The 12,940-nt window shown below is 48.7% G+C and overlaps 1 protein-coding gene across 1 annotated transcript in view; it reads right to left on the bottom strand.

Moving 5' to 3' along the window:
* Nucleotides 1–1,405: 1,405 nt before the first annotated feature.
* Nucleotides 1,406–12,940, bottom strand: part of TMEM91 (transmembrane protein 91) — a 34,183-nt gene continuing 22,648 nt past the window's right edge. Inside the window, exons 3-4 of the mRNA XM_072123653.1 lie at nt 7,954–8,097; nt 1,406–1,974 (exon numbers count right to left, since the gene is read on the bottom strand). Coding sequence (XP_071979754.1) covers nt 1,816–1,974; nt 7,954–8,097 — 303 coding nt within the window. The 3' untranslated portion in view covers nt 1,406–1,815. The remainder of the gene's footprint in view (nt 1,975–7,953; nt 8,098–12,940) is intronic.

Genomic DNA, 12,940 nt, shown 5'->3' with positions numbered 1-12,940 from the left:
TAGAGGAGCCTCCCATGGTGCAGTGTGCCTTGCACTGCTCTTAGGGGCCCAATAATATCAGGGGCCCAATCTTACCAATAAGATTCACCATCTAGAAGAGGCTAAATTTGATAGCTACCCCCAGAGATAGGTCCTTATTTGGCAGGATAGGAGATGAATATCTGATATTTGGGGAGACAACCCCCCCACGATGGTGGACCACACTAGCCCCCCTGTTCTGCCCTATACTGCCTGGGATTTCCTGGATCAGCTTGTCATTTAAGCATCTCCGGAGGATAATTTTTTCCAATGATTGACAAATGATCCCAGAAGTCCTTAGTAGTATGGGAATCCCATGGTGGCACTTGAGGTCCTCCCTTCTGCTGATCATAGGGGTCGCTGCTGTTTAAATCCCTGTGATCACACATATTTTCACCATGTACTTGTGTTACTACTCTCGGTCCTGACTACTGGCTACTTCTAGACTCCATTGCATTTCATCCCTTGATGGTTGCCTGCAAAGGCAATCTCTATTATTAGAATGAATTCCTTCCTGACCCATATCCATGGCCTTCACTGTCCGGACGAGTGTCCTTTTGGAAGAGACTTATTGGTCTGGCCATTATCCCACATCATGTCATTAGATTCTTGAAAGTTAAGCATTGATATATTGGGAGATACCTTCTTTAAGGTAGAGGTAATAGCATAGTTTTTGCTTTTCCATCTTATTTGTGTATTCCTTACCCAGAATAAATGATGAAGAACAGTCAAAGACTCCAGGCATACCCAACCAGGTATATAACATTTTGTTTTGACAAAATTAATGAGACTCTATGGGGCACATTTACTAAGGGCCCGATTCGCGTTTTCCGGACGTGTTACCCGAATATTTGAGATTTGCGCCGATTTACCTGTATTTCCCTGTATTTTGGCGCACGCGATCGGATTGTGGTGCATCGGCGCTGGCATGCACGCGACGGAAATCGGGGGGCGCGGCCGAACGAAAACCCGACGGATTCGGAAAATCCGCCGCATTTAAAGAAAAAAAAATCTGTTGCGGAGCTTGCACTTATCTTCACTCAGCCCGGCTCGGTGAACTCCAGTGCGTTCCGATGCTTTTCAGCGCAGCAGCGCCACCTGGTGGACGGCGGAGGAACTACCTTAATGAATCCCGGCCGGACCCGAATCCAGTGCAGAGAACGCGCCGCTGGATCGCGAATGGACCAGGTAAGTAAATCTGCCCCTATGTGTTGTGTCTGGATACTTAAAAATACATGAAGCTGAGCTGCACTACCACTCATGTCCTATAAACAAGGGTGGCGCTGTTTGTGAAATAAAATCCTTTTTTTCCAATACTTTTTTCCAATCTTCCACAATATACGATCATTTTTTTTCCACTACATATAAAAAGAAGAATGAAGAATCCTTGTTTTCTGGAAGATATTCATTTAATAACATTATTCCTGTACACAATCGCTTTAGTGAGAGAACAAAGAAATGATCAGGCAGCCAGGTCATTAATAATCATCCAACATATAATTGTTGCAAAAGAACTAAATATTATGTGTAGTCCTATGTGTAGTCCCGCGCCTCCAGTTTCCAGCCATTCGGGTCTCATGGATGGAGCCGTATCCAATACAGGATGGAATGGGAGAAGGTGCAGGAGATGGTTGGACTGGGCCACGGATGGTTAAAGTGTCTCCAATGGAATTATCTGGGCACAAGTCCCAATGGGCATCCGGTTCCGCCACTGCATGGGATCCATTTCTGAAGTAGGTAGGTAAATCATTGTCCTTATTTGGAGCAGGGAAGTTCTTGAGGAGACGTCTCGGCCTCCTAGGTTGGCGCTCTGTTTGACAAGTATGCAATAAGGGCCACCACTGCACCCACATAGGTGCAAATGCCAAGGAAGATGGAAAGAACGGCCAGCAGAAAAGTTTGTCTGGAAGCCACACTTGCCCCGTGGTAGTCACCTTGAGCCGAGGCCTTGTTGGTCTGTTGAGAGAAGCAAGCCTTCATTAACATGATCACAATTATGAGGAATGAGGTTATTGGTCCACCAACAGCTCTACACCCCTGATGTATGTAATTCACACAGCGTATTTATACCTGTATAATCTTAGGCGGACCCCCTGAGAGGTTCACTGACCCCCCAGAGGTTCCCCACCACAGCAATTGCATGGACCATACCAAACAAGCTCTAAGTACTTTTGTAGGTCCTGCTGATGACTAGACAGTCTCCTGTCACACGGGTATAACGCAGAAGTCTCTTCTAGCCGTATAGTCATGGTGTCTTATGCTTCCTATAGGAGACTATGGAAAAAAAGGATTATGACACTGTCCTCCCAGCAGGCAGAGATGGTACAGTATTAGCTGCCCATATTGTGCTGGTGTGAGGCATCATGGGATTAATAACATACATTGCCTAGTATACCGTACTTTTGTTTAATGGAGTGTTTTGTCATCTTAAGATATAATACAACTCAGGATTAACTCAAGATAGACCGGGAAAATTACTTCTCAACGGTCACCCTCCTGGCTGTATATTTATGGTCTCTTATGGTCTCACATGGTTGATGGTTTCTTTAGGAGAATGAGTAAAGAAGGATTATCACACTGTCCTCCCAGCAGGCAGAGATGGTACAGTTTCTAGCTGCCCATGTTGTGCTGCGGTGAGGCATCATGGGATTAATAGCATGCATCGCAGAGCATGCTTCTGTTTCCTCATCTTAAGATATGATGCAACTCAGGATCAACTCAGCAAATGACTGCTCAATAATGTAGATTATATCAGGTTCTATACTGCGAAATGGCGCTAAAATAAATTTATGTTTTCAAGACCATTTCCACTCATTATGATTTTATACATGGATGTAAATAGCCTCCCAGAATCCCCCAGGCTATGGCGCGGGTAACATTAATGATGCATGTGGTGAGATCGTGCGGGATGAGACGAGTTACTAGGTGGAAGGACGATTGTGGCCTTGAAGGAGAAGCAGCGCAAATGTATACAAACAATATAAAGAGCAATCATAGCGCTCGGCTCTGCGTTGTCGTGTCGCCGTACGGTTATATGTGACCTCATTGTAATGATAACAAGACCCCTGAAACAGCTGGTGTACATTGTCTCCTACTGTCCACGTAGTGTCCACATATCACAGCCACCAAGAGACTCACAGAGGCTCCGCTATAATCTAATAGAAGGTTGAGCATCTACACTCACCGGCCTTTTTATTAGGTACACCTGTCCAACTGCTCGTTAACACTTAATTTCTAATCAGCCAATCACATGGCGGCAGCTCAGTGCATTTAGGCATGTAGACATGGTCAAGACAATCTCCTGCAGTTCTCCCGAGCATCAGTATGGGGAAGAAAGGTGATTTGTGGCCTGTGAACGTGGCATGGTTGTTGGTGCCAGAAGGGCTGGTCTGAGTATTTCAGAAACTGCTGATCTACTGGGATTTTCACGCACAACCATCTCTAAGGTTTACAGAGAATGGTCCGAAAAAGAAAAAACATCCAGTGTGCGGCAGTTCTGTGGGCGGAAATGCCTTGTTGATGCCAGAGGTCAGAGGAAAATGGGCAGACTGGTTCGAGCTGATAGAAAGGCAGCAGTAACTCAAATCGCCACCCGTTACAACCAAGGTAGGCAGAAGAGCATCTCTGAACGCACAGTACGTCCAACTTTGAGGCAGATGGGCTACAGCAGCAGAAGACCACACCGGGTGCCACTCCTTTCAGCTAAGAACAGGAAACTGAGGCTACAATTTGCACAAGCTCATCGAAATTGGACAGTAGAAGATTGGAAAAACGTTGCCTGGTCTGATGAGTCTCGATTTCTGCTGCGACATTCGGATGGTAGGGTCAGAATTTGGCGTCAACAACATAAAAGCATGGATCCATCCTGCCTTGTATCAGCGGCTCAGGCTGGTGGTGGTGGTGTCATGGATCCATCCTGCCTTGTATCAGCGGCTCAGGCTGGTGGTGCTGGTGTCATGGATCCATCCTGCCTTGTATCAGCGGCTCAGGCTGGTGGTGGTGGTGTCATGGTGTCTTTGGGCCCCTTGGTACAACGCCACAGCCTACCTGAGTATTGTTGCTGACCATGTCCATCCCTTTATGAGCACAATGTCCCCTGTAACATCTGATGGCTACTTTCAGCAGGATAATGCGCCATGTCATAAAGCTGGAATCATCTCAGACTGGTTTCTTGAACATGACAATGAGGTCACTGGACACAAATGGCTCCACAGTCACCAGATCTCAATCCAATAGAGCATCTTTGGGATGTGGTGGAACGGGAGATTCGCATCATGGATGTGCAGCCGACAAATCTGCGGCAACTGTGTGATGCCATCATGTCACTATGGAGCAAAATCTCTGAGGAGCTTCCAGCACCTTGTTGTATCTATGCCACGAAGAATTGAGGAAGTTCTGAAGGCAAAAGGGGGTCCAACCCGTTACTAGCATGGTGTACCTAATAAAGTGGCCGGTGAGTGTATCTGTCTGTGACCAGAAAGAGGACATGTCCTAGAAGAGCCCATTTACTTCTACTGGATTTGTGAAGAGGAGGCCACTAGTGGACTAGAGCCACTATAGTGTGAATGTGTCTCTCTACATGGACACTGAAATTTTAGGATCCAGCCCAAGGGTTATCACAGGAGATGAAATTGGCCAAATTCCTTTCACCAATAGTGATGTGAAGAACTTCAAACATTATGGATCCAGGCCAAGGATCGTGGGGATATGGGACCACTAGTTCAGGAAAGGTTAACATACCTTATATACAGTGGTGTGAAACTATGTGTGCTCCCTCTCCATAGCCTTTACAATTGGGAGAACCGATCGAGGGGTTCATACTTTTTTGAAAACAAGCACAGGTTAGGATAATGTCCCTTCCAAGTGGTGGTAAAAACATATGGGAGCTCCCTCTTGGGTTATATGGGAGCTCAATCTCGGATTGGGTCACATGGGAGTTCCCTCTCGGATTGGGTCATATGGGAGCTCCCTCTCGGGTTATATGGGAGCTCCCTCTTGGATTGGGTCACATGGGAGCTCCCTCTTGGATTGGGTCACATGGGAGCTCCCTCATGGGGATATGGGACCACTAGTTCAGGAAAGGTCAACATCCCTTATATACGGTGGTGTGAAACTCCCTCTCCATAGCCTTTACAGTTAGGGGAACCAATCTAGGGGTTCACACTTTTTTGAAAACAAGCACAGGTTAGGATAATGTCCCTTCCAAGTGGTGGTAAAAATATATGGGAGCTCGGGTTGGGTCATATGGGAGCTCCCTCTCGGGTTGGGTTCATAGGGGAGCTCCCTCTTGGGTTGGGTCATATGGGAGCTCCCTCTAAGATGGGTTCATATGGGAGCTCCCTCTCGGGTTGGGTCTTATGGGAGCTCCCTCTTGGCTTGGGGCATATGGGAGCTCCCTCTCGGGTTATATGGGAGCTCCCTCTCGGATTGGGTCATATGGGAGCTCCCTCTCGGATTGGGTCACAAGGGAGCGCCCTCTCGGGTTGGGTTATATGGGAGCTCCCTCTTGGGTTGGGATATTTGTGAACTCCCTCTCGGGTTGTGATATATGGGAGCTCTCTCTCGGGTTGGGATATTTGTGAACTCCCTCTCGGGTTGGGATATATGGGAGCTCCCTCTCGGGTTGGGATATTTGTGAACTCCCTCTCGGGTTGGGATATATGGGAGCTCCCTCTCGGGTTGGGTCATATGGGAGCTCCTTCTCGGGTTATATGGGAGCTCCCTCTCGAATTGGGTCACATGGGAGCTCCATCTCGGATTGGGTCATATGGGAGCTCCCTCTCGGGTTAGGTCACATGGGAGCTCCCTCTCGGGTTAGGTCACATGGGAGCTCCCTCTCGGGTTGGGATATATGGGAGCTCCCTCTCGGATTGGGATATTTGTGAACTCCCTCTCGGGTTGGGATATATGGGAGCTCCCTCTCGGGTTGGGTCATATGGGAGCTCTCTCTCGGGTTGGGTTATATGGGAGCTCTCTCTCGGGTTGGGTTATATGGGAGCTCTCTCTCGGGTTGGGTTATATGGGAGCTCCCTCTCGGGTTGGGTCATATGGGAGCTCCCTCTCGGGTTATATGGGAGCTCCCTCTCGAATTGGGTCACATGGGAGCTCCCTCTCAGATTGGGTCATATGGGAGCTCCCTCTCGGATTGGGTCACATGGGAGCTCCCTCTCGGGTTGTGTTATATGGGAGCTCCCTCTCGGGTTGGGATATTTATGAACTCCCTCTCGGGTTGGGATATATGGGAGCTCCCTCTCGGGTTGGGATATTTGTGAACTCCCTCTCGGGTTGGGATATATGGGAGCTCCCTCTCGGGTTGGGATATTTGTGAACTCCCTCTCGGGTTGGGATATATGGGAGCTCCCTCTCGGATTGGGATATTTGTGAACTCCCTCTCGGGTTGGGATATATGGGAGCTCCCTCTCGGGTTGGGTTATATGGGAGCTCTCTCTCGGGTTGGGTTATATGGGAGCTCTCTCTCGGGTTGGGTTATATGGGAGCTCTCTCTCGGGTTGGGTTATATGGGAGCTCTCTCTCGGGTTGGGTTATATGGGAGCTCTCTCTCGGGTTGGGTTATATGGGAGCTCTCTCTCGGGTTGGGTCATATGGGAGCTCCCTCTCGGGTTGGATCATATGGAAGCTCCCTCTTGGGTTGGGTTATATGGGAGCTCCCTCTCGGATTGGATCATATGGAAGCTCCCTCTTGGGTTGGGTTATATGGGAGCTCCCTCTCGGGTTGGGTCATATGGGAGCTCCCTCTTGGGTTGGGTTATATGGGAGCTCCCTCTCGGATTGGATCATATGGAAGCTCCCTCTTGGGTTGGGTTATATGGGAGCTCCCTCTCGGATTGGATCATATGGAAGCTCCCTCTTGGGTTGGGTTATATGGGAGCTCCCTCTCGGGTTGGGTCATATGGGAGCTCCCTCTTGTGTTGGGTTATATGGGAGCTCCCTCTCGGATTGGATCATATGGAAGCTCCCTCTTGGGTTGGGTTGTATGGGAGCTCCCTCTCGGATTGGATCATATGGGAGCTCTCTCTTGGGTTGGGTTATATGGGAGCTCCCTCTCGGGTTGGGATATTTGTGAACTCCCTCTCGGGTTGGGATATATGGGAGCTCCCTCTCGGATTGGATCATATGGGAGCTCTCTCTTGGGTTGGGTTATATGGGAGCTCCCTCCCGGATTGGATCATATGGGAGCTCTCTCTTGGGTTGGGTTATATGGGAGCTCCCTCTTGGGTTGGGTAACATAGAAGGTCAGGTTGGGTCATTATCACTTACTAATGGAAGATAGAAAATATGGTTGCTCCTCACTCTTTCAGAAGTATAAAAAAATTGAGAATCCAGCTTAACCAAAGCAAGTAGTGGGGAAATCTACCTCAATTTGTGGAATAGCTCTTATCAATGGGGGCGAGCACCTCAATTATAGACACTTCATTAAGAAAGGTGTCTACTACCTCAAATTGGGCCAATATCTCTTATCAATGGTGATGAGAGCACGTAGACACTGATTCCCTCATGGACTTTGCCAAAGATCATGAAGAGAGGACAATCATTAGCTTCGGTCTCCTTCCCAATGGTGGTGGGTCCACATGGAGGCTCTTTCTCTGTAAATCTCAGTGTTCTCAGGTAGGGGTCATGAGCTTTGCTTGGGTCCCTATCCCTTATCAGCAGCGCTGGTAACATACAGAAGCTCCTATTTTCTCAATTGACATCCATGTTTGGAGACATTAGGGATGAAGTGTAGGGGTCGGAGGAAAGGGGAACTTTAGGGGAAGTTGAGATAAAATCTAGTGATACCATGTGGAGACTTCTTCCATCCATGTCAGGAGTCTTGAGAAGAGGGGAAGACTATCTCAGTTTTGGTGACTCCGTCTTTCTCTTATTCATTGTCCTCCGGAGCAGAAAGCAATGGAAAGCAATGTCCCCGGTTCTTACCTTTTGTGACAGGAAGAAAGCAGCAATGCCCAGGGGCCAGAAGCAGCAGAGCATGGAGAACACAGCGAGTCCCAGGTAATCTTGGGGCAGGAGCAGAGAGAAGTGACTCTCACTGTCCGTGTCACTTTCACTCGACGAATCGTTCTGCAAAGAGACAGAGGTGACATTTGCTGTCATTTACTTCTATCACTCAGGGGGTATATGGCACAGTATGGGACATATACAACAAGAATATGAAAAAGTGCGAACAAAGCAAAAATTACAAGAAACAACAGAAGCATCCTGGTGGTCTAGAGGTAAATACGTGATAGACAGAGGTCTGCAGATGTTTAGGTTTTCTTAGACACATTCCCGTGGATTAAAAAAGTTTATAAAAATATTTTTGTATGGGCTAGGGTACTGATAGGGTTAATGGAGATAGTCATGAGCGTAAAGAGTGGCCAAGAGCCTAATGGTCCCTCCCTTGATGGTTACAGTCCGTAAAATATAGAGTGCATGATAGTTATATTTCCCATGATGAACCCTGCCCCCTGCCCCTGTACGAGGGTAAATAGTGATATCTCTAGTGGTCCGGGAGAGTAAAGGTCTTGGGTGTTGAAGGGGATAACCCTAATCTCTAGTGGTCTGGGCCAATATGTGGAGGTCCTTGTGTAAAGTAAATGGATGCATTTTAGGTGTTTGGTGGAGGACCCAAAAGTTGGTCACGGTTTAGTTTATGACTTTATTGTGTTACTTTGATTGAATTATTCCAGGTCAGTAAGGAGGTAAGTCGCTGGTGGTCTGGGGTGTTTAAGGGGATAATAGTAGAATCTCTAGGGGTCTGGGTCAGTAAGGAGGTGTATTACTAAGTCACTGGTGGTCTAGGGTAGTGAAAGTCAAATTGGTGTTGATGTTGCCCCTTGTGTAAAATAAATGGATGCATTTTATGTGTTTGGTGGTTGACCCAAACTATGACCTTTAATATATTACTTTGACTGAGTAAGGAAGTAAGGTCATGGGTGGTCTAGCGGGGGGTTAAGGGGTATATAACAGTATAACCTCTACTGGTTTAGGTCAGTAAGGAGGTGTATTACTAAGTCACTGGTGGTCTAGGGTAGTGAAAGTCAAATTGGTGTTGATGTTGCCCCATCCTGGGGCATTAGGACCTGGCAAATGTCTTGTCTTCTTCCGCCTTTTACCCCTGTGAGAAGGCATAAAGGTGCAATCCTGGGGCCGGCTCGTGTAATGTCTTGAAAACAATAGTAACACAAGACCTTCGGGTGTGACATGCTTGTCCTTGGTGCTGTATAGGGCCCTGTGTCTAATACACCCCTCCTGTGCCGGATTCTATACGCTACAATACATGGCAGCTGTGTGGGCGCACTGCAGTCCTCTCTCCGTAATTGAATGATTGATTCGTTTCATTAGTTTCATTCCTGAGTAAGTGGTAAAATTAAAATACCATGTAATGGTTTGTACCGCGGCTCCTGATGCCCAATAAGCTTTTAAAGGGACGGCAAACCCAACGGTGACTGTGACGACTCTACAACTTGATGTTACGTCCATCGGGTAACACTGAGATTCACAAGGAACCAGAGAATTATCTACATGGTCTTATACTGGGGGGGCCAAATAGTCAATGGGGAACATATACTTACCTGGTCCTGTCGCCATCCCCAATCCGGACGTTCCGACGAAGATTAAGTCCGGTGCATTTCACCAACATTGGGCGCCCAAGATCCTGCATGTGTCGCTTCCCCGCTCAGGTCCCCGGAGTTCACCTTCTTCTTCCTGGTGCATGTAAGTGCATTGTCCGTGTATAATGTGCTGTGCGGGGAGTCACTAAGATCGTGCGCCTGATATCCTGCATGTGTCGCTTCCCCGCTCAGGTCCCCGGAGTTCACCTGCTTCTTCCTGGTGCATGTAAGTGCATTGTCAGTGTATAATGCGCTGTGCGGGGAGTCACTAAGATCCTGCGCCCGATATCCTGCATGTGTCACTTCCCCGCTGAGGTCCCCGGAGTTCACCTTCTTCTTCCTGGTGCATGTAAGTGCATTGTCCGTGTATAATGCGCTGTGCGGGGAGTCACTAAGATCCTGCACTCGATATCCTGCATGTGTCACTTCCCTGCTCAGGTCCCCGGAGTTCACCTTCTTCTTCCTGGTGCATGTAAGTGCATTGTCAGTGTATAATGCGCTGTGCGGGGAGTCACTAAGATCCTGCACCCGATATCCTACATGTGTCGCTTCCCCGCTCAGGTCCCCGGAGTTCACCTGCTTCTTCCTGGTGCATGTAAGTGCATTGTCAGTGTATAATGCGCTGTGCGGGGAGTCACTAAGATCCTGCGCCCGATATCCTGCATGTGTCACTTCCCTGCTCAGGTCCCCGGAGTTCACCTTCTTCTTCCTGGTGCATGTAAGTGCATTGTCCGTGTATAATGCGCTGTGCAGGGAGTCACTAAGATCCTGCACCCGATATCCTGCATGTGTCACTTCCCCGCTCAGGTCCCCGGAGTTCACCTTCTTCTTCCTGGTGCATGTAAGTGCATTGTCCGTGTATAATGCGCTGTGCGGGGAGTCACTAAGATCGTGCGCCCGATATCCTGCATGTGTCACTTCCCCGCTGAGGTCCCAGGAGTTCATCTTCTTCCTGGTGCATGTAAGTGCATTGTCAGTGTATAATGCGCTGTGCGGGGAGTCACTAAGATCCTGCACCCGATATCCTACATGTGTCGCTTCCCCGCTCAGGTCCCCGGAGTTCACCTGCTTCTTCCTGGTGCATGTAAGTGCATTGTCAGTGTATAATGCGCTGTGCGGGGAGTCACTAAGATCCTGCGCCCGATATCCTGCATGTGTCACTTCCCTGCTCAGGTCCCCGGAGTTCACCTTCTTCTTCCTGGTGCATGTAAGTGCATTGTCCGTGTATAATGCGCTGTGCAGGGAGTCACTAAGATCCTGCACCCGATATCCTGCATGTGTCACTTCCCCGCTCAGGTCCCCGGAGTTAACCTTCTTCTTCCTGGTGCATGTAAGTGCATTGTCCGTGTATAATGCGCTGTGCGGGGAGTCACTAAGATCGTGCGCCCGATATCCTGCATGTGTCACTTCCCCGCTGAGGTCCCCGGAGTTCACCTTCTTCTTCCTGGTGCATGTAAGTGCATTGTCCGTGTATAATGCGCTGTGCGGGGAGTCACTAAGATCCTGCACTCGATATCCTGCATGTGTCACTTCCCTGCTCAGGTCCCCGGAGTTCACCTTCTTCTTCCTGGTGCATGTAAGTGCATTGTCAGTGTATAATGCGCTGTGCGGGGAGTCACTAAGATCCTGCACCCGATATCCTACATGTGTCGCTTCCCCGCTCAGGTCCCCGGAGTTCACCTGCTTCTTCCTGGTGCATGTAAGTGCATTGTCAGTGTATAATGCGCTGTGCGGGGAGTCACTAAGATCCTGCGCCCGATATCCTGCATGTGTCACTTCCCTGCTCAGGTCCCCGGAGTTCACCTTCTTCTTCCTGGTGCATGTAAGTGCATTGTCCGTGTATAATGCGCTGTGCAGGGAGTCACTAAGATCCTGCACCCGATATCCTGCATGTGTCACTTCCCCGCTCAGGTCCCCGGAGTTAACCTTCTTCTTCCTGGTGCATGTAAGTGCATTGTCCGTGTATAATGCGCTGTGCGGGGAGTCACTAAGATCGTGCGCCCGATATCCTGCATGTGTCACTTCCCCGCTGAGGTCCCAGGAGTTCATCTTCTTCCTGGTGCATGTAAGTGCATTGTCTTACGACACAATTTACAATGTTAAATCCTGCGCGTTGTCCGAACCCATCAGATAGTCCGACGGCCCGCCCCCCGATTTGTGTCGCGTGAAAGCCGGCGCCGAAGTGCCAAAATCCGATCGTGTGTGCCAAAATCCCCTGTTAAATGCAGTGCAACTCGGAAATCGCCGGGAAAATCGCAGACGAAAATGCGCTCCGCGGACCCTTAGTAAATGAGCCCCAATAGGTTGACCGATGGTTGGCGGTAGATTGTCATCCTGGCCAACCATAGAAATACCATCTGACATTGATTTTGGGGGTGTCACGCACACTGGAGCAGATTTACTTACCCGGCTCATTCGCGATCCAGCGGCACGTTCTCTGCGCTGAATTCGGGTCTGGCCGGAATTTATTAAGGCAGTTTCTCTGACGTCCACCAGGTGTTGCTGCTGTGCTGAAAAGCATCAGAATGCACTGGAATACACCAAGCCGGGCTGAGTGAAGGTAAGTGCAATTTTCGCGACACATTTTTTTTAAAAATGCGGTGGTTTTTCCGAATCCGTCGGGTTTTCGTTCGGCCACGCCCCCGATTTCCGTTGCGTGCATGCCTGCGCCGATGCGCCATAATCCGATCGCGTTCGCCAAAATCCCAGGGCAATTCAGGGAAAATCGGCGCAAATCGGAAATATTCGGGTAACACATCGGGAAAACGCGAATCGGGCCCTTGTTAAATGACCCCCACTGTATTGGAGGACTCTATGGCAAAATATCAATGGTTAGCTTAGGAGTGAGCTAAAAACAACCAAGAATCTTTATTAGAAACGCTGATGCAATAAGATTTCCTCCTGCTCCGGCCTAGACATTAGTGGGGAGATTTATCACAAGTCTCTTAGAGAAGATCTGTTCTAGTTGTCCATGGCAACCAATCAGAGCTCAGCTTTCATTTCCCCACCGCTGTTTATAAAATTAAAGCTGAGCTCTGATTGGTTTCCCTGGGCAACTAGAACAGTTTTACCTCAGAAACTTCATGATAAATCTGCCCGTAGGACTCCACTTCCTGTGATCGGCTGATACACAGGAAGTGGTTAGATATCCTGTTCAGCCAATCACTGGACAGAGTGATTGCCTGAGGGAGAATATCAAAGCTTTTCCTGTGTATTAGGAGAAATGACTATATTCTATGACTTATGTGTTAAGAATTGAGCTTGTGTATACCCCCCGCTACCCCGTATACAGCAGGAGGGAAGCTAGCAGC

This window comes from Engystomops pustulosus, chromosome 9 (assembly GCF_040894005.1).
Source record: "Engystomops pustulosus chromosome 9, aEngPut4.maternal, whole genome shotgun sequence".
Taxonomy (NCBI): domain Eukaryota; kingdom Metazoa; phylum Chordata; class Amphibia; order Anura; family Leptodactylidae; genus Engystomops; species Engystomops pustulosus.
The sequence above is the reverse complement of the archived record's forward strand: the minus strand, read 5'-3'. Positions and strand labels throughout refer to the sequence as shown.